This window comes from Homalodisca vitripennis, chromosome 4 (genome assembly GCF_021130785.1).
Source record: "Homalodisca vitripennis isolate AUS2020 chromosome 4, UT_GWSS_2.1, whole genome shotgun sequence".
Classification (NCBI taxonomy): domain Eukaryota; kingdom Metazoa; phylum Arthropoda; class Insecta; order Hemiptera; family Cicadellidae; genus Homalodisca; species Homalodisca vitripennis.
In genome coordinates, this window is record NC_060210.1 from 191,093,075 (window position 1) to 191,116,111 (window position 23,037).

A 23,037-nucleotide genomic window follows, 5' to 3' on the forward strand; every position below is an offset into this window, starting at 1 on the left:
ACCACCCTTGTCCAGACTACCAAAGATGGTGTAACGACCCTGGGGGAAGGCGACTGTAGCACCATTCTACTCATCTCAGACCCGGATGCAGCCTCCATCTTCTCCCATGTTCAGTGTGAACCCACTTTGAGACAGCCCTAAATGATTCACACCTAAAAATACCACATGTTAGACGCTGAGTCCAAGTTGGCCAGGGCATCAGCTCTTGCGTTCCTGATGACCATAACTGGTGGCTACAAAAAGTAAAGAAAATTCCTAAAAACAAAAGCGATTTAAATTACAGGAAATATAATAACTACAGAACGAACCGGCAGAGGTAGCCAGCAGCAGAAGGCCACCGAAGTCCTGAGCCTGGTGGAGACACTCCTGTGCCAGTCCGAGCTCACCCTTGGTGGTGGCCAGCTCAGCTAGCTGTCGCCACTTCTGTGTGTGCCCCGCCTCACGCGCTAGCGTTGTCGCTACCTCCAGCTCCCCCAGCTGTAGAGCCAGCTCAAACCTGTGCTCAGGGTCTGTTGAGACTGCCAACGCCTGTTGCTTGAAGCCCTGTCACAAAATTTGTCACATTTATACTTACTGACGTACAGAAATAATTTCTAACTAAATATAATCAAAACTTCAAAAACCTTGCAATAATATCGACTGCTATCATATTAATAGCTGCAAACTGTACTGTTCTAAATTTTGTTTCACCAATAATGAAATATGAAATAATGAAATTTATTCCTTTAAAAGTACGCATACAAATACAACTTAATCATAGGAATATAAGTTGACCACAGTATCCAGTAATTGTGGCCAACGATAATTAATTTAAGAAAATTACAATATAAACAATTAATTGTGAGTCCAGCAACAAATTAAAAACTCGCACTCAGTGGCGCCTGTGTTGAAAATTGAGGAACTAAATATTATAATATTACATTATATGACAAAAGAAAAAATTACAAAAACTTCTTACTTTAATAACTAATACAGGTTCTACATGCTTGTACCGTACATTATAAGACTCATTACAAAGTACATATAAAAACAACTTAAGTGAGCAGATAGTAAGATTTTAGAATATACATAGATGTAATTAATTATACAAGAGTAGCATTTAGAAAAAAACACGTCATCATATGAAAAATAGCCAATTTTTTTATTTGATTTAAGAAAGATTTCAAGTTTGGAACATGATTTAATATGAGGTGGCAATTGATTAAAATACTTAGGAGCAATATACTGAAAAGACTGTTTAAAATTAGATTTGTTGACTTTAGGTAATCTAAATATTCGTTGTAAATTACTTCTTGTTTGGTAAGACAGGTTTTCTGTACCAGTGTTGCCACTTCTAATATAAAAGATTTTTAAAACTTTGTAAACAAACAAATGGTTAATGGGGTAATATTTTTAGATGACAAAACAAAGGGTAGGCGCTCTCTCTTTTGTGACAGTTGAGTATTATTCTTATAATATGATTTTGGGATACTCTGAGTTTTTCCAAATAGTTTTTTAAAGGTTCCCCCCCAGCATTGCACACCATATTGTATCCTGGAATCAATTAGAGCAAAGTAAATAATTCGTAATAGACTGGGTTCACAGAAATTCTTCAAATAATAAAAAGTTCTGATTGAATATTTGATTTTCTTATGTAATAATGAAATGTGATTTTGCCAATTTAAATTTTCGTCTAAGTTAATACCCAAGTACTTAAAACTAGTATTTTTTTTCTATCACTTCACATTTGCAAATCTTTCGACAAACAGTTAAAATTGTGCAGAGTTAACTCTGCAGGAAATTCAAAACTATTAACTAAAATAAAATTTACATATCATGTTTTTTCTTAACATTAATTACCATTTTGTTTACAAAACACCATGACCTTAATAGTTCTAAATCCTTATTTATATTTACCCAGATATCATAAATATTTTTCTCTGAATAAAAAAAAGCAATGTCATCTGCAAAAGCACTGTTTTGACCTTGAAAAGGCTAATTCGAGTAAATCGTTTATAAAAACTAAAAATAAGGTAAGCCGATAGCACCGATCCTTGTGGCACACCAGCTTGGACAGTTAGTGGTGCGCTAAATTGATCTGCAATTTTGACTTTTTTGGACTCTATTACTTATAAAACTATTAAACCAATTGAGTGCAGTTCCCCGTACTCCAGCTGCTTCCAATTTAGATAGTAGTATATTATGATTGACAAGATCAAAAGCTGTTTTGAAGTCAATAAAAAAGACCCGTTACTTTTTGTTTCGTGTTGAAATTGTTGTAAATATTTTCTGTAACCGATAGCAACGCATCTTCTGTTCCCCATTCCTTTCCTAAACCCATATTGAGACGGGCTGAAAAAACGTTATGCTGTCTAAATACTTTACAAGTCTGGTCCTCATTATTTTCTCAAATATTTTAGAGAATATGGATAATAGACTGATTGGTCTTATATTGTCAATTTTAATAGATGAATTATTTTTAAATATTGGAACAACAGTACTAATTTTAAGTTTATCAGGAAAAACGCCGTTCTGAAAGCTTAGATTTATAATATGAACCAAAAACTGGAGCAATCGCCTCCGCTGTCTTTTTTACGAGGTTTACGGAAATGCCATCAAATCCAGTAGATTTTTTGTTTTTTAAACATTTAATAGTGATCAAAACTTCATTTATATTAGTTGGCGCTATGAAAAAAGAGTTGTGACGTTGTCGGTTAATGCCCCCGATGGTAGGCTGATAGTCGACGGCAGAGTGCGACCGACCGGCGGGCGGACCGGGACTGACTCGACCTTGGACTCCGATAAGGTGATCATTGATATTATCAGCCACACTTTTAGGATTGTTGACAAATCTCACCATTGCACAACTCCAATTTATCTACATTTTTCCTTATTCCCGAACCTAATATGTTATTTATTACTTATCAATATTGTGAAGAATCGCCATTACAGTTGTTAATCTTATTAGTGAAATATGCATCAGAATAAATTGAAATATAATTTGAATGATTGGTCGTATGGGCGCTTTTTATAAATTATGTATAGTCTTTTCCTTTTTTGTATTTTGAAAAGTAAATTTGCATTTAACCATGGACTAAAAGTTTTAGCTTTAGTTAGCTTGTTTTTGCTTCTGAATTAATTTAACAATTATTCAGAGATTCTGTCAGAGTCTTGTGGAACAACTCATAACTTATGTTTACATCGTTTGACGACAAAACACGCACTCCAGTCTGCTTCTTTCAAGCTATCCGCAGCCAAACTTAAATCATATACAAAGTTATCTGGCATTTGTTTACTTACTACCAGCCTGTTAAACCTAGAACTGCTGCAGAAAATTTAAAACCCAACAAGCAGGTCAGTGAGACCTATGTCAAAAATTACACTTTTAAAGGAATTTATATCTGCATGTCGAACAAAAATGTGGTCAATAATTGACTTTGTGTTTTCAGTAATTCTTGTTGGGTTATTAATGAGTGAAATGAAGCCATTATTGTTTAGTAGATTAATATAGTTATGTACATTTGGCGGCTACTTGCTAAATCCAAATTTATATTTATATCTCCTACGTAAATAATGCTGCTGTGGTTAAATTTTGCAATTTATTAGAGAGTTCGCTAGTAAAATTATTTTTCTGAATGACTATGCAGTCTAAATAGACATAGTAGTTTAAAATATGAGTGTTCAATAGTTATATTTAGCAATAAGCAATCAGCAGTTTCCATATCTAATTTAAACTTGCAATACATTTATATTTTGGTCCACAAAGCACAAAATGCCCCCCAGCTCTATAGCTGTTATTACAATTGGCAAAAGTATTGTAACCTGGCAGTTTGTAAAAATTTAATTCTTCATCGTTTTATCCAAATTTCACTTAGAACAAGAAAATTAATTTTATTTTTGATTTGACTTATTTCAGCCATTAGGTTATTAAAATTTTTTCTTACACTCCTTATATTTGCATATAACAGATTGCTGCTTGAGATAATTATGTGCCTTACTTGTTTTTCCAAGAAATGAGCCACTCTGGTGCGATATTGGGTGGGAACAGTTGGTAGGACTTTGTCAGCGGTCTCAAAGTCTCCTCTCATTACAGCTGTTTGATACTCTAATACTGACAGAAGAAGACTGCAACAACATTTCAATTGATATTATAACATGATCAAAATACACTTTATATTTTAATAAGGAAGAATGGCAAAAAATAGATTCTACTTTTGGAAGAAATCGTTTTGATGGAACTTTTTACAAGTTTCAATTTAAGAATAATTTTTATATGACACGAATGTCATCAAAAAAATTAGTATAATAATTTTATAAATTGTATTAAAATCTCATTAACCCACACACTTGGGTAGTATCATCATCATTCAAACTTACACTCATCTAATAGCAAGATTAGACCTCATTCAACCATACACAGATATTAGTAACATCACTCAACCTCACTCTCAGCTAATACCAAGGTTACACCTCATTTGCCTATACATTTATCTTCTATTAGTATTTGCTTGACGATATGTTGTAAGCTGTAGTTTCTTATTGATACTGGTAGAGTTTGCTATCTGTCAGTACCTTATCTCACCTGCTATCTTTACTGAAGTGTTTGAAGTCTAACAATGTTTTTGTGGAACAAACGCAAGGTGGATTACTAGAGCTGGCTCTAAAGGCCACACCTCGGAAGTAATGCTTTTCTTAAATCAAGCGTAAAGAAAATAAACATGGTCACCTGTAGGAGACGATGTTGAGCTCTTTGTCGCCCAGGTAGAGCCGGTTATCCTTGGCTACGTAACCCAGCAAGTACATGGTGCGGTCCAAGTGTGACACTGTCACTATCTCTCCTCCCACGTAGTAGTTTATACGGTTCACACTGTTGGTATAGATGAAACAGTCACCTACCCACAATCCTGTGCGCACTGACTCGTGTACCTCCCCCAGCACCTGTGGGACAAGCAATCAACTTAGCATTACATTATAATTGCAATAACAACCAGCAAAATTATTTATTTTTCGTACATAGCTTGTAAATAATAAACTAAATTAAAAAAATACATTTATTGATTTTTATTAGTAACAAATTATGATTTAAAAAATGTATACACAGAGATTTTTGTGTTACATATTTAGAGTATAAGATCTTCCCAAATTCCATTGAGGAAAATCTTGCCTTCTCAAAATACCCAATACAACTAATATATTGTCATTTATTCTAGTTATTTATAACCTGACACTATTTATCTTTTAAATTTAAATCCTTTTTAGTTCTTGGATTGTCTTCCAAGTGTTCAAAACTCAATCATGATGTTCATTTATAACTCTCAATAAAACAACCAAACAATCTTGCTTTTTATTTTCAAATATTTTGATTGGACCAAAAAGATAAAAAATTACAACTTATCTGAACTTCATTATTCAGTTTCCTGTGTAAATAAATTTAAAATGGATATTAGTTGATTTTCCTAGATGAAAGTTTTTTTTTATTTTCACCATTAACAATTAAGAAAATAAATATGAGTTAGTACGCCATGTGATGGCCATCATAGGAACACACTTATTTAACTCATGGAAGGAGTTACAACTATGTAAACATTATCAACTGACATCGAAAGCTTCCTCTATGCCGTCCTGGGTGACAGCGTCACCGCCCTGCTCTCTAGCGGCCTGTACAGCACCGGCATCGTAGCGCAGCACAAAGTAGCTGTCGTCCGTGGCCAGTGCTACCAACTCCCCGCTCTCCGACCAGTAGACGTGCCGTGGCTGTATCTCGATACGTCTGACCAACTCCAGGGTGTCCCAGTCGTACAGAGCCAGACCTGATACTGATCTCACGCCCAGGAGAAAGCCACCGAAGATACCTGTTTCAGACATGGGTACATGGAAAATAAAATAGAACTAGGGCAATTTAAAAGTGAACAATGTAAGATTTGAAACCAAATTGTGAAATTATTATGCAAAAAATATCCACATTTTACTAAATTACATCTAAGGTAAATTTTTATTACCTTTTCCTTAAGACCTACTTAAGACACATATATTCGATTAGATCTTGCTTATGGTTTGGCTTCCCATAGTCTCCTACTAAGAATGTAATAAACATTAATAACTAAATACAGAGTTCTCCAATCCTTGTATGAACCTTCAAAAGACTTCAATGAAATCGTAACATAAACATAAGGTGCTTTAAACAAATGTGTGTGAAATTAAAAAGGTGAAACAAGGATATTATACCAAAACCCAAAATTTACTGACTCTCCCTCCAGTGAATTTTTTAGATCATGAAATTATTTATTTTTATATTTTATATTAAACTATAACTATTGGAGTTGTGTATTATTATCTTATGTAGAATCTAGAGTTACGTTGGTGTTTATGTAGTACCCACCATGACATCATTATCACTTTCTTTTAGCAGTATTTTAGAAAAATAACTTTTGAACTTTTCTAATTTATTATGTTTATTAACAATAGCTTTTACAGTAAAAAATTAATTGAAACAAAAATATTTTAATGAGATATAGAAAACATGATATTAGTTATCAAATAATATTTAAAACTACAGGAGATTCCTTCCAAATTTCCAGACATTGCAGCTTTATAAAATTCCAGACTGTCAAGTTTTTCAGGTCCAACACTCTCTATAAAACATGAATGAAATTAACTGAGGTTCAAAAAGAATTAAGAAGAAATCTTTCAAACAATTTAAATTTCCAAGATGACATCATAACAGTGGAATATGAAAAACTGGAAGCAGGTAACACTGTTGTAACACAAATTTAAAATGGACTACTGCTTGGATGGACATAAGTAATTTACCTTCAGCACCAAACTCAGGTTTGAACGATTTTTTCTCCTTGAAATTCTTGAACACCTTGACAGTGGTGGTGCCTTCTCGAATTGCGTACTCAGATGAGTCTTGAGCCCACACAAACTCGTGTGCGGTTCCAAACGCTTTGTTTCGCAACACCATTGCTGTATAAATGATATACTCTCCGTCACCACACACCACCACAAACCTGCAACCGCATTCATCTTAGGGTTAAATCAGTTTTTAGGACATGTTTTAAAATGTAGATAAATAATATTAAGTAGAAAAATATTAGTATAATAATACTGTCGAAAGAAAAATAAATGTTATTTCCTCAAAGTTCAGACTGAAGCTAAAATATAGCTATTCACACGTTTGTAATAAAATATGGGGCATGTTTTTAAAGTAAGTACCGTTTTGATATAAAAAGAATCAACAAGTAAATTTTTCAAACAAAACTTAATTTACCTGAAAGAGCATTCTTTCCTCTACTTCTGTACATAATTTCCATTATTATTAAGGCACTTGTCGTATCTTGGGATCAGCTTTTGTATGCCGTGTCAAAGAAGCTTGCCGCCAGACTGGACAACCACTGTTGCACAGACGTTTTTACTTCTTCATTATTGGAATGACGCTTCCCTGCCAAATGCGTCTTCAAGTGCAGAAACAAATGGTAGTCGCTAGGCGCTAGATCGGGACTGTATGGAGGATGGTCCAATTGTTCCCAGCCAAATGAAGTGATGAGCTCTTGCGTTCAATTTGCTGAATGTGGACGAGCATTATCGTGGAGCAAAACGACGCCTGCACTCAGCATGCCACGCCTTTCGTTTTGAATTGCGCGGCGCAGTTTATTTTTTAAGTTTCACAGTACGCGGCTGCATTAATTGTTTCACCGCGAGGCAGAAAATTGACCTGTCTATCCAAAAGACAGTGCACATGATTTTCTGGGCAGAAATTGTTTGCTTGAATTTGACTTTCCTAAGGGATGTTGAATGCTGCCATTCCATTGACTGTTGTTTTGATTCTGGTGTAACGTAGGCTACCCACGTTTCATCGCCTGTAACGATATGGCTTAAAAATCAATCGCCCTCGTTACTGTAACGCTCGAGAAAGCTCAATGTACTGCCCAATCGTTTGGTTTTGTGCTCATCATTCAATATTTTCGGTACCCACCGTGAACACAGTTTCCGATAATTTAAACGTTTGGACACAATTTCGTAGAGAACACTTCTTTATACAGCAGGAAATTTTTCAGCTAAGGACGAAATTGTGAACCGTCTGTTCTCTTTCACTTTACAGTCCACTTTTTGAATGAGATCATCGGTAATGACTGAAGGTCGCCCACTTCGTTCCTCATCATGAACGTTTGTGCGGCCATCTTTGTACGCCCTAACCCATTTCCGCACCATTCCTTCACTCATAATGTTTTCACCATGAACTTCACTGATTTGACGATGAATGTCAATTGCTTTTAAGCCTTTAGCACAGGGAAAACGAATCATAGCACGCACTTCACAGTCGGCGGGATTCTCGTTAGTTGGCTGCATTTTAAAATCACATAAACAAAATCGAAGACTCGATCAAACGGCGTCTGTGGCTTCCCAACTGATGTAGCTACACTACGCACATGCGCTAAACAGCAACTGCAGCGCTGCGGCTGTGTAATTTAAAAATGCTACTTACTTTAAAAACATGCCTCGTACTAACACTCATAAATTCTACAAGTTAAAATGAATTAATGCAAAAAATCACAATGATACCTGAAAAGTAAAAAGTACTAAACAAAAAATATTTAAATTCTTATCTTATTTTGTAAGTTTATGATAAAAGAAAACTAGCAATATAAAAGAAAGCTTTAGGAATACCAAACAATCTTTTTGTTCTTGTACAAACCTATGTAATAGGGGGGATTTATATAGATTTACAATCATATGACAGTAAAAATTATAACGTAATATTTTTTACGTAATTATTAAAACCTTTTAACATCATTTTAATGCTTTCTGTCTTATTTTATTAATACAGTGGAACTTGGATAATTCGAATCTCAAGGGACCAATAAAAAAATCCGAATTATCCAAAAATTCAAATTACAAAAGTTAGGAATTAAAGGCTTAAAATAATGACACCACTTCTTTGCTGAAAACCTTTATTGAAAATAACATGAGTGGTTGTAAATGTATGTTTTTTCTGTGCAAAATTGAATCAATGAATTATCTAAAAAATACACAATTACAGTATATGTTTATCAATAAAAGAAAATAAGTTTGAATGGTCATAAAGAACATTATACAGTACAATATTATTTTTTCGAAAGAAATCGGAAATCTCTTCACTTGTTTTCTAAAGTTAAGTCTTTCAAAGATTCTGCCATATTCAATGAATTGAAAATTTTTACTTAAAAAAAAAAAAAAAAAAACGTCTAAGTTCCATGATGTAATGTGCTGCTGCGGCCGCACTCAGAACGTTTATTTTCTGCCCCAACTGATGACTCGCCTTCCTCGTCACCCGATGCCATGTCGCCATCTTGTTTATTGTTGAGCACTTCAGCGATGATCTCCGCGTCTCTCACCACATACTGCAACATCTTCATCCACGTTGACAAAATCTTCAAACAAGATGGCAGGGTCAGTAATGAACGTCCTCTCAGCCGTCAACTGAAGGTACTGCTTCCGCTATAATGTCTTTGGCTTTTTCAGCGTCATCCTCCTTTTTTACAAAACCAGCTTTTTTAAAAGCAGTGTTTGATTGTGTCGGGCGCTACTTTGTCCCAAGCTTTCTTGCACATGCGAGAGGCTTGAAGAATGTCTAACTTGATTTTTAGGGCGTCACAATCTTCAGTCAGTATGTACTCAACCAGTTTTAAAGTCTGTAAAACTGTTTTAGATTTTTTATGATCCCCTGGTCCATAGGCTGGACAACCAAAGTCATATTGGCAGGGAAAAAATCACTAAACATTTTCCATTACTGGAATCGTGTTGTGCGCAGTACAGTTGCCTATAAACAAGATAACTTTTCGTTTTTCTTTTATGAACTTTTTGTCTAGGTTCAACAACCATTTCTCAAAAAGGTGAACTGGTCATCCCAGCTCTTGCGTTGTTCACATACTCCACTGGTTTTGATTTGACATTCTTGAAACAACGGGGACTAGCCGACTTGCCAATCATTAGAAAAGGCAGCTTTTCTGATCCATCCATGTTTGCACCAACCAGGAGAGTAATTCTCTCTTTACTCAGTTTTTCCTCCGTGGCATTTTTCTTCTTTAAATACGAGTGTTTTGTCAGGGGTACATTTAAAAAAAGTCCCGTTTCATCAACATTGAAGATGTCCCTTTCGTCCTGATCCTGAATCATCTCCTCCAAATCTGTTTTCCATTGGTTGGCTTCTTGTTGATTAACGCTTCCACTTCACCACAAATGGATTTCAACGAAATTTTGTTGCGATCTTTGAAGCCGTCAAGCCACCCTGAACAAGCCTTAAAATCTTGTTTCCCCAATTCAGTAGCAAATTGTTCAGTTTTGCTTCGTATGAGAGGACCACTCACTGGAATCTTCTGATCCCTAGTTTGTTTGAACCACTTTAAAACACAATTGTCCAAATCTGGATTTTCTGGCTCCCTTAACCTTTTCCTTCCGGTCTTTTAATGTTCTCACTTTCACTCCCGAGAATTTTTTTTCTTTATTCTTTAAGTAGGTGGACAAATTTTTTTTCTTTATTCTTTAAGTAGGTGGACAAATTTTTTTTCTTTATTTCTTTAAGTAGGTGGACAATGTGTTAGGAGGAATTCCCTACTCTACTTCTTTGATTGCCGCTATTTTCTGAGCCAAAGACAGTTTCTATGTTCGAGGACTACGAGGCGATGACATGGGAGTGGAGTGGGTGGGGGTGGAGTGGTCTTGCAGGCAGCGCAACTTGTACCAGTCGCGATGAGTCACGTCTACAAAACAATAGGCGCGGAAGCATAGGGCCGAGCCGGCCGGCCGGGGCGGAGGGTGGCTCGATCTGTGCCCAATGGCCTTGAAGCAAGTGCCTTGTGATTAGAAAGAGTGCAGCGCCTTTTCGCGAATCTTTCCACTTTAAAATCGGCATCGGGGTTCGAATAAAAAGTTCGAATTATCCAAATATTTTTGCATTACTTATATAGAAAAATGCTAGGGACCAATATAAATATTCAAATTAAAGAAGATTTCGAATTATAGAAGTTCGAATTAGCCAGGTTTCCACTGTAGTTTATAAATTTTGACACCAGTTTAAACTACCTAGCACAATAACCGGTTAAAGTAGCTAGCTCAATAAATGGTTAACCCTTTACATAGCATGAATCCGTTTAGATACATCATCCTGACTGTATCTGATTTTAGTGTTGTGATACTCTCAATATATAAGTTGCTATAACACGACTAAAAGCTATGGTCATTCTGTAACTTTTTAGTTACTGCTGGTCTATACTTATTGATCTAAATTAGTTCTGTAACAATTAATGTCTTAAACACATTTAAAAATAAGCAACACGGACATAAATGTGTTTTAAAACTGTATTTTTGTTTGAATCCAAGTAAAATCCCCTTGTTTGGTATCCAACAAGAACTCTGAAAACACTGAGTATAATGAAATTTTCAGGTTTCTCATATAATAATATAGCCTAAAACAAACACAACAAAATTTATTTTCCATCAATTTCTTTTGAGAAACATTTCAAATGTTCCTAAAAGCTCAAAAATGATCTGTTAGAAAGGTATCCGAGTGAAATTCATATGACAAGTTAAAACAAAGTTGTTTGTCACTCTATTATCTTAGAGAAAAATATATCCTCCATCCTCACTGGTGCCACCCTAAATTTTTTATTCAAAAATTACCATTTCAAACAAATTTATACATGTTGGTTAACTCGAGAGCTTAGTGTGTGACATGCTCCTTTTACAGTTGTGTTATAAATACAAATTATTTTCGCTGGTGATTTTTTATTTAAGGCAAAGTTTTGCAGTTGGTGTACATAACTATAAGATATAGGCATTTCCAAAGGCAAAGGCTTGCAGTTGGTGTACATGACTATAAGGTATAGGCATTTCCAAAGGCAAAGGCTTGCAGTTGGTGTACATGACTATAAGGTATAGGCATTTCCAAAGGCAAAGGCTTGCAGTTGGTGTACATGACTATAAGGTATAGACGTTTCCAAAGGTAAAGAATTGCAGTTGGTATACATGACTATAAGGTATAGGCATTTCCAAAGGCAAAGGCTTGCAGTTGGTGTACATGACTATAAGGTATAGACGATTCCAAAGGCAAAGGCATGCAGTTGGTGTACATGACTATAAGGTATAGGCATTTCCAAAGGCAAAGGCTTGCAGTTGGTGTACATGACTATAAGGTATAGACGATTCCAAAGGCAAAGGCATGCAGTTGGTGTACATGACTATAAGGTATAGACGTTTCTATGAAATATGAACATTGTTAAAACCGACCTGCCATTCGGGTTGTGAGCGATTGTCTGGGGATAGATCTCACAACTGCCCATGTCCTTGACTGCCACCGGGAGCCTCTCCCCATCCTTGATCTCAATACCTTCCGGCATGGCCTTCAGGTTGGCCTGCTGTATCTCTGAGTGGCGAGCCCACACGATCTTCTCTCCGTTGACATCCATGGACACGGCCGGCTCCTCCCGTCCTACTTTCACCATGATGCTGCCCTCATCGTATCTGGAAATAAATATCAAGTTTATAATATTACACGTTGTAAAACAACAAGACACACTTGGAATTTGTGTCAAGCTGTTTGTTATTTGTCAGAGTTGTTACAGACCGAGAGGTTGCTACAAAGGATCAAATGTTGAGACAATTAGGGCATGTTGTCTGTTTTTCAAAGTGCAGAGTTCTTTAAGTTTTCATGATGCTGATGATAAGCACTGAAAGTTAACCAAATAATTAATTAATTACTTTGACTACTTTGGTGTTGCAGATATATCCAGTTTCTGAGGTAAATTGACATCCTCGTTAATTAATCATTTCTGAGAGACACAAATGCCATTCATTAGTTCTCAACAACACAATCTTCATGGAGTCAGACTGTAGGACTGCAATCTCAGTCAGTTTCTAATTACAAATAAATGACAGCAAGTAAATACTAATCAATGAAGACTCACCCTAAGGCTACATTGTTGGAGCCACGCATACAAGCAATGGTCCACACTCTCTCAAAGCCGTAGTTGAGTGATGACTCAAGACGGTACGTGCCGGAGTGCCAGATCCTCACTGTGCCATCTTCGCTGCCAGTCAGCACGATCGGCAGCTCTGGGTGGAAACAAACTGAAACAAAATCCACTCTTCTAGAGAATGTTTTCCTCCATAATTGGTGAACAATATTAAACTATTACACTAGTGTACTACATTAAAGTTTGTCCTTTTACTTCCAAATCTCCTACAAGATTTATTTTTGCCTACATAACCATTTTTTGAGTTTCATACAAGATACGTTATTAATATGTGGTCCACAAGAGTAAGTTTTATACGACATACAATGATCCTATATCACTGTATTAAACTGTTAAAAATTAGATGAATAACCCATTAATAATCATTAGGCAAGTTATTAAAATAAAGCTGTAAAAAGTATTAAATAAATTAACATTATAGTAGTCATCATTATTGGATGAAAATAATAAAAATAACTTTCAAAGATGATAAACTAACCTGCTGAAATATTCTGCGCGTGTCCCTCAAGTGTCTGCACACACGTTTTGTTCTGGTAGTCCCAGATTTTCACCATTCTATCGTCGGCACCAGAGATGAGGTAAGGTTTGTCTCCTCCATGGTAATAATCAACACAGTTCACACCTTTCTCGTGACCCTCCAGGGTGAAGTTAGGTGTTGGGAGATCCAAGCTGCCACACCTGTCCATCACATGAGTTATGAGATGCAACAATGATGTACATTCCCAATTTACTTTTGTAGCTTTATAAAATACTACAACTCCAATATATCGATAATTTAGGTTTTAGGTTATTAACAGTTTATTATTGACTGCAATTCAGCCAAATAACCAATCCAAAACCCATTAATTATTGAACTAAATAATGTTTTAATCCACAACAGTTTGAGAAAAACCAAAATTGCCCAGGTGTCAGCGCTTGTTTTCACCACTGACACCCAGAAGTGCTTCCTTATTGTTGTGACTAACTCCAGATGGCAGAGCTTGCTTTCACAACTGACACCCAGCAATGCTTGTTTACTGTCATACCTGGTATTCACACTGAATTTATCATATTTGAAAATGGATAGCTAAAAGACATTTGAACAATGACAAAAGTCAATCAATATTGATATTTTTATTGTTTCAAAATTTCATATTTTGCCATTATATTTCTCCTTAAATTTCAGTCAGTTTTTGATAAAAATTCTAGTTCAGGTATCGTTGTGGACTCAAATTGATGACACCATTTCCGGGGCTGGATCAGCAGCCTACCACCACTGGTGACGGATTTCATCCAGTTCGTTCTCAATTCTTCACTGGTTTTCCAGCCCCCACTGGCACCCGCGAATTATTTTTTAAATATTTATTTCCTAAAAAAATTTACACTCCTCCCTCCCCTCCCCTCCCCCAACAACCATGTCAATTCCCACAAAATATTCAAATATGTCATCATCAGAACTGCCTGGACTTGAATTGGATTCTTATCATTAGAGTTCAATAACCTTCTCCATTACACTACAGACACAGTAAACACAGCAACAAACAAAACATATAAGAGAGAGAAAATTAACCAAGCTTGCGATCTGAGAACGGTTTGCGTGAGAAGAACCAGTGGAACAAACACTACATGCCGTAAACAGCACAAATTCCCTGCTCATTACAGGGTGGAGTAGGCCCATCGCACGGCACAGTAGTACAAAAGCAGGCCTGCCGCAGCGAATGTGTTGAACAGTTTTTTTTACCTTTTTTTACGTTACCTTATTTATGTATATAGCAATTTAAAAATAATACTATCCATAATCCGGATTGTCAAGAATACACTATAGTAAATTAATATTTGAAACTGAAAAGCAATATAGCTTCTTTATTTGCTATGTAACAAAAACAAACTACAAAATACCTTGACTGTTCTATCGAGTGAAGCACTGGCCAAAGTATTGTTGTCTTTGGTATTGATTACTATCTGCATCACATAGTGGGTGTGCCCTTCGAACACCTGCTGGCACAACCACTGTTTCTCCCAATTCCACAGCTTTATCAGCATGTCATCTGCAAACCACAGTTATATCAATAAACAGTGCGTATTCAACCTCAGAGTGCAGGTCAGAAGTAGGAGATCCACCTGCCTCCCAGATTGTACCTGTCAATACATGACTAGGCCTGGCTATAAAATAGATCCATTACATCATAGCCTGGGTCTCAGAGGGTAAGAAGGCTTTTCTAGCCTACTGCAAATCTAGAAAAAGGGAGTTTTAGAGTTTGAGGATTGCTGCTCAACAAATCAACACATAAAAATAGGAAAAATGGTGTTCCTGTGTTATAGAGGGTACATTTTTAAAATTAGCCAACAATTGTGCCAAAATCTGAAGAATTAATTACCAAAACAAAATCTCAAAATCTGGTAGACCTGATATCGGTAATAGGCAATGATGTCACCAGAAGAAACATGAAGGCCAAATTACTGGTATGGAAAGAGTCAAGGTCCCTAAAACAGGGTCGGAACATAAAGTTGGTGTGTTACTTTGTTTTCAAATTGAAATCGTAAAGAGAATGTAAAGGATGTTAAAAACGTATTGTGGAAATCAACGATCATTAAGGTAGTGAAAGGTGTTCTTAAACCATTTTGGGAAGGGTAAGTAATTGCTTTGATCTTATGAAAAGAAAATTTGAGCTTTCTGATGGCAATATTAATTGGCCATACACCTCACTGAAAACATCTCAGGGGACTAGGATGTAGTGATACAAGAGAGTCGGTTTTGGAAGAAGGTAGTTCAGTGGAACACCTTAGGAAGGAGGCCATCTAAAAGCATCAGCAAAAGTGGGTTAGAAAGGCTTCAAGGTTTCTTAGCTAAGACGTCAGAAGTGGACCTCAAAAAGGTAATAGGTTTCTGCTTTAATCTTCAGGAACTCGTATGAAAACTTAAAATGATTAAGGATGGAACTAAAACACTATCACCATACCTTCAGAAATATAACACCTTTAACAGAGAATCAAAATCTATGTTACTGCAGAAAAATAAATAAGTGAATATAATTTTCATGTTAAAACGCAGGTCTAAGACAGAAAATTAATGAGATTGGTGCCGGTTAAAAGGTCCAAAGCATCTGCATCTACATTATCTTGTTAAGGCATTTTCGATTCATTGCAATTAAACCGTTCATACACTGATCTTTGAAGTGTCTGTAACACAAATTAACATTGATTTTGTAAAAGCAAAAGACAGTTTGATGATTCATGTGAGGATGATAATTTGTTACTTATAGAAATCACTTACCACTGCTAGTGAGAATGTACGGCTGCGTCGGATGAACCACGATGCAACGGACATAATCTGAGTGAGCTTCAAATGCATGAGCTCTCTCCAGCGTGTTGTAGTTGAAGACACGAACTTGCATGTCATCTGAACCGGTCACAATCCAGTTCTTGCGAGGTACAAACACAGCTGCTCTTACGGGCAAATCACACACCTGTGAATAAATCACATTGCATTTTACACTTCGTTGGAATTAAAAGTTAATAATTATGTATTGGTTTCTTCTTGATTATCAACAGCTTGTTAAATATATGTTATTTAACAAATAATTTATTTAACAAAATGGGAAAATAAAGTTCTCTGTGCAAGTACACAGTTCATCAAGTGCACAGATACGTTTAGCGGAAGGTAAAAAGGGAAGCTGAACTCAAAATTCACATTAAATTAACCCTTTCCACACTGCCAATGTTAGGGGTAGAAAACTTAGTTGCTCACTTCATGTCTCGGAATCGTGTCTAAACCATTGTAGTGTACTAAATTGTGCACCTGATGAGACAATGGGAACACTTCTTCATCTAGATTACAGTTGATTTTGTAGTCTAGTTGTTTCTGATGCCGAAACAATGTAAAAAGTTCATTTTGAGCTTCTTCGTCGCCGACTTGTTTTGGATTTCTTCAGACGACCGCTACTTAAGATTTCACGAGTCGTCTGTGACAGCATCAGAATTCAGATACTCCACTAAGCGAAAGGTGAATAGGAGCTGAATTCGACATTCACATTCAATCAATTTTTCCCACCATACAAACGTTATGAATAAGATGATACTGAAACTTAACTTTGATTTTATTATGGCCGCATAACTTAGTTTGGGCATTACATAAAATTAAAAAGATTCAGGTGCAGTTTTCATTAAAGGATTTGTTTTTTGTTTTTAAGTTAATTGTGTTTATTATTGTTCTGGTATATACTATAAAAATAATATAATAATTGTAATAAACAATGTCTATTTTGTATTGTTTATAATCATTAGTTACATTACATTTTTCCTCTCTGTACAAGAATGTGTAGGTAAAAAATTGAATCAATTGATCATTCTGACAGTCTGAAATATAATAGTTATGTGCAATGTATGTGGTGTACATTGTGAGAAACGTGTAATACAGAAGCAGAAGCAATTACAAGTAACACCTTATCTGAAGCCTATTGATGTTATGGCACTACAGTGTAAGCATGAGACAGAGAGTAGTAATATTGATGCATCATGTTGTTTGAATCAACATGAAAAGATGCCTTTACAACTTCCTGGTGGACCACCCAATGTATACCATCGAAGAATTCACAGAAATAAATAAGGAAGATTGGAAGCTCTGACACGTCTCCTGACATCTCTTATTGACATTCTCTGTAATTTGTTAACATTGTGACACTATTACTGTTCTTGAAGAATATGTTAATAAAGAAATATGACTATGACTATGAATACATAGATATTCAGCCAAGGGAAATTTCAACAGAATCATAAAAAGATCTCATATTGTAAAACTATACACAATGGAAATACATATATTAATCGCCAGTTTCAAAGAGATCCACACCAAATAGCCTACAAAAGATTACATAAAACATTAACCAACAATGTATTTCATCTCCAACAAATACCTAACCTGTGCGGTTCACTTCTACCTTACAGCAAAACCAATTTGGCACTTAAATGGGTGTCACAACCCTAAGGACGTCCAGGATCAGTACATCATTAACCGCAACTGTTGGAGATATTGGGGTGCAAGGGTAGATCGATACGTCTATTCTACTGTGGAGGGCTCCGCAAGTGTTATGGGCAGACTGACATAAGGGAATGCTAACCCTGCCTCCTTTCATTGGAGATTTCATGCAGATTACAACCTATGACCCAACGAGTAAGAGCCAAAACATGGAATGCCCTGTTAAAACACTTAAAAAAAAAAACTGTAATCTTCCACAGAATTGGGTTTTGCACCACAGAATTTCCACAGAACTTCACAGAAAATCACAGAAGTTTTTAAGGAAAGAGAAAGCAACTCCAGATGTCTGAAATCCTCCCAAATAGATTATTTTAATCACACAGAAAATGTGATTTACACCATGTGATGGTCTTATACAATGGCTAGCCATCCTTAATGATTTTGGTGGTGTAATTTTGGCAATAACTGTCAAATACAACAATCACATGGCTACCGTTACTCACCTCAAACGACTTCACAAGTTGCTGAGACTCATGATTCCAAACGTGAACATTTCCATTGTACAGTGAAGCCAACATCCACGGTTCTGTCGGGTGCAAGTCAACGCATTTGACACGATCTGATCGTGCCGTCAGCTTGCGTTTAATATCTAAGCGCAACGGCTGCAACAGAAAATTACAGAAATTACTTTTAGCTGTTTATTTGAATCAAATGTAACAAGATATACTTGTATTTTATACAGTTACTTGTTTCCTGTCTATCTGTTCGTTAAGGAAAGGACTGATGAGATCTATGATAATATTTATATTGTTCTAATGCTAATGTTTTGAAATTTTATTTTGTCTCAGATCAAAATGTTCTACGTTTAGGCAAAAAAATTCAAATTATTTTAACAGTTAGTCTAAGTGGGTTAGTGTGACAATAGGCTATATTCTACAGATACGTCCTAGCTGGTGTGAGTAACGAAATGTGGTCAATATATATGAATGGAAAGGGAGAATTCTCTAGTAGACACATGTGTTAACTAATAGTAAATAAAATATATCCCTAATAAAATTTGTATTGCTTATTTATGAAATTACGTAGTATAAAATAAAAATAAAATTGCTTCTAGCAAGTTATCCCTTCCAAATAATATAAATTTGCCTACATGTTAGTCGAGATAACAACATACAAGGATTACAAAAAAATAAGAAAAATGTTTTTTTTTGTGGAAGATCAAAGGCTTCTGGCTTGAACCGTTTATCACATTATTCAGGTTAAGTTTAAATAAATATTTATTAGCCTGTAAATATACTAAGTCTGACTGAGACTCCAACTCGGGTCTGTGCGGTGAGAAGCTGAGACACTAATCAATCAACTATTAGGAATGCACATAACGTAGCTATGGTGGGAAGGGTTGATTAAATGTGAATGTTGAGTTTAGCTCCAGTTCACCTTCCTCTTAGTATTGCATCTGGAATCTGTCTGCTGCCGTCACAGACTTGCCTCCAGGAATCTTTTCAGCAGAACATGACTATGGATTCCAGGAGTCAAGTCTGTGACAAGCATCAGATTCCAGATGTTGAACTGAAGCTAAACTCAACATTTGGTACTTTGGTTTTATCCGGAGGCCAATTTCTTTGGAAGAGTTTTTCTAAACAGGGACCTAAAAAACTATATTATTAGAAAGAACAGACTTTATTTGACTTACTGTCAAAATTACATGTCATTATGACGGTCAGTTCTTATTTCTGCTTCTCAAAAGGAAGCGATGTCAGAGATAAGTCTACTCTGCCCCTATCTACTATTTGTTATTAGACTATTATACTGGTGTCTTAAAAAAACCACCACCCTTTTTAACTGTTTTATGAATAGAGATGCAGTGATTTACTTTAGGGGTTGTTTATATGACCGACTGAGGAGTTTTTTGATGGATGAGAACTTTTCATTCCCTCTCCCAAAGTGGGGTATTTTGGGGGTAAGTCAATATTTTAAATAGGTACCCCTAGCAGAAGACACCTATTTTAAAGGTATTATAAAAAGAAGATTACTGGCATAAACTAGAGGTCTTTAATGTTACACTATCAAATTTGGTGGCCAATTGAAGTTTGAATTTTGTATAAAACCCCCACAGTTTAAATTTAAAGTAAGGCAAATAAAAATGTCACTCATTAGTTATTTCGCAAACTTACAGAACCAAATTATAAAACGAGTTATTACAAGAATAAAAAAACATCAACAACCATGATTAACAATGCATATATTAGGATTGGTTCTGTCTGACCGAAGCCCATTAGGAAGTACTGGGAATACCAATAGCTGGTTTTGCCATGTCATCTCTATTGTTTAGAAGTTAGTATGTGAGACATTCAGTCCAGTTACTGTGTCAAAGTGATAGAACTTCCCCGCATTTCTGGCGAAATAAGAATAGCATCTCTCGATATAGTACCCAAATTCAAGCTCAAATCATGTGAGCGCTTAAGGTTATCTTTAAATTTTAATACTTATAATACATATGTTTAGCCTTATAGCAAAGAGTAGATAATACTACTCAATAATTGTGTTGTATAGTCAAATTTGAATTAACCTGTTTATAAATTTATTAGTTTATCGGTCTATGTTACATTGTAGTGAGTTGGTACATTTTTGTGTACTAACATGCTACCACGGTAATAGCTCACATAAACGTAATAACCGAACTCATTATTTTGTAATAGGTATAGACAAACAACAGAATTTCCCATCTCTAGTGGCCTTTACTCAAATACCACACACATAATTTAACTTTGATTAAATTACTAATTAAAACTTAATATGTTATAGATTTTAACGATTGTATTATGGTGAAACTTAAGTTTTATACGTTAGATAAATATTTGCATTTTAGATTATAGAAAATAATACAACTTTCTTTATATTAAATTTGGGCAGTTGCGATTACTTAAAAAGTAAACATGTTGGGTAGGGTACGATAAGCGGACCCGGTTTTTTATATCAAAGAATGTAATCATCGATGTACCTAATATTCGCATCTCAAATCCTAGACTATCAATCAATATAAAAGTATCTATAGTCCTCAATAACAATCATATGTTTTAAATTAAAATATGGATTTAATATTTACAGTGATGAAAAAAATTATTATAAGCAAAATTAGGAAAACTCAAGACGACTATATTTGCTTCTCTCACAGTTACAGTTGTTCTTTCCTACAAATTTCACATAATGGATTTTTCGGTACGAGTCCAACATGTTGAAGCCACGTAAAACATGTCTTATCATCTTTCAAAGCAATGTTGTGTAGTTTTCTAAAATTGACTGCCATTTTTAATAATCAAATGTTACTTATATGTATTACCTTATGTGTATTATTTGAAAGTGTTTACAGCTGTTGATATAGATTATTTAAGTTATTTGTTCAAAATAATTAATCAGTATCGATTAATTATATCAGTGGTTATGATTAAGTAATATCGTTTGCCAATTTCGATATAAAAAACCGGGTCCGCTTATCGTAACCCTACCCAACATGTTTGATAGCATTTAAATCGTTCTAATTGCTGATTTCATATTATTCCTTCAAGTGTTGGCTGCTTATTACACTGCAGCCCAGTAATTTTGATAAGTATTAACAGGAAGTATGCCTGTTTTGCTATATCCAACTGAATGTAAAACAATGTCTTATCTGATTGCAATTTATGGTTAGTCTAGATTGAGCACTGAGTTCAGGTTGAAAAACTTACAAATAAGACTAATATATTAAGAAGGTACGAAATAATTCATTAATGACTAAGAATTTTAATAAATAAACAATAAAACGTAATTAGAATGGCAAAGTATTGAAATTATTTTTTTAGTTAAGTTTTGAGGTTATGTTGTTTTATGAAAAATAAACTTATAATCCTTATATTCACCAAAGAACATTTGAAAGTTAAATCATGGACAGAAGTCAATAGTTTGACTTACCATTCTGAAATTTCTGAAGTAAACTAAATAAGTTAAGTTTTGGTTGTCAATCACTCTCAGATGGCAATGACGTACGTGGCGGCTTTTGGGTCGGCAGCTACCACTGTCACTATAATCACAAAACACTATTCCAAATGTACACGGTGCCAATGTAAAACTCCAACGCTCTGTTGTGGATATACTATAGTAAATTAAATAATAACTTTGTATGTTGTTTCAATTAAAAAACAGTTGGAAGTATATATATTTGGTAATATAATAATTAAGCGCGTTTTTAAATTGTAATTCAGAACGGTTTGGAATGTAATTACAATTTTATAGAGAAACTATAGCAAAATGGCCATGTACAATTAAGTAACCTTTCCTGATTTACGTAAAACAGCGCAATTGTAAAAAAATAAATATAATACAAAATGTATGGAGTAATTTATTTATTTTAAAACAACGCCTGAATCACTATGCCCATTTCAAAAGATTTGACTAATGTTGAGAGAAAAACTATTCAGCAAAAAGGGCAGAGACGTCAGCATGGTGAATGAGCCGTCTTATGAATGCTGTTATATTTGTTCTATAATTATGGATTATAGTGGTGTAATTACATTGATTGGGGTGGATTTTGTAGAAGTTGATTTCACAGTGACTAAGGGAAGATGATGTAGTCATGACTATATGGCAAAACCAAATGGGACTGTGTCTCTTGTAATAGCCATATTACAAACGCGTTACCGACCCTTCTGAGTTTTTAAATATCGATGAAACGTTAAGAAAACTGTTTTGAGTAAAGAAAATAGTGCCGGTCAATATTGAAATAAATAAGAAACTTGAGAAGGTTATCTGTGATAGTAACCAAATGTGAAAATACGTGCTATCCGACACAAGCAGACGACAAGTTGAAGGAAAGGACGGATGTATGTACTACTAACTGCGAGAGTCCAAATAATTCCCCAATCAATTACTCTTCCTGCTCGTCTGTCCTCTTCTCTTCCGACAACAGAGTTTGTCAGCGTGTCAAGCCTGCTGTGTCGGTATCAGCTGCAGACGATTCGGTTGCCTTGACTGTTCCTGACCTGGTAGCAGGTTGTAATGCCGATGATTTCCCCCCTTTGCTTTCAGTAAACAGAATCAGTGGTACTAGTAATAACGTTG

The 23,037-nt window shown here is 35.2% G+C and overlaps 1 protein-coding gene across 1 annotated transcript in view; it reads right to left on the bottom strand.

The window, feature by feature from the left end:
* Window positions 1-22,043, bottom strand: part of LOC124360824 (coatomer subunit beta'-like) — a 35,113-nt gene extending 13,070 nt beyond the window's left edge. Inside the window, 13 exon segments of the mRNA XM_046814759.1 lie at window positions 309-543; window positions 3,978-4,104; window positions 4,706-4,917; window positions 5,578-5,831; window positions 6,790-6,989; window positions 12,244-12,477; window positions 12,921-13,083; window positions 13,468-13,648; window positions 13,650-13,667; window positions 14,868-15,016; window positions 16,243-16,435; window positions 18,447-18,605; window positions 21,892-22,043. Of these exon segments, the coding sequence (XP_046670715.1) occupies window positions 309-543; window positions 3,978-4,104; window positions 4,706-4,917; window positions 5,578-5,831; window positions 6,790-6,989; window positions 12,244-12,477; window positions 12,921-13,083; window positions 13,468-13,648; window positions 13,650-13,667; window positions 14,868-15,016; window positions 16,243-16,435; window positions 18,447-18,605; window positions 21,892-21,894 (2,128 nt within the window). The 5' untranslated portion in view covers window positions 21,895-22,043.
* Window positions 22,044-23,037: the final 994 nt, after the last annotated feature.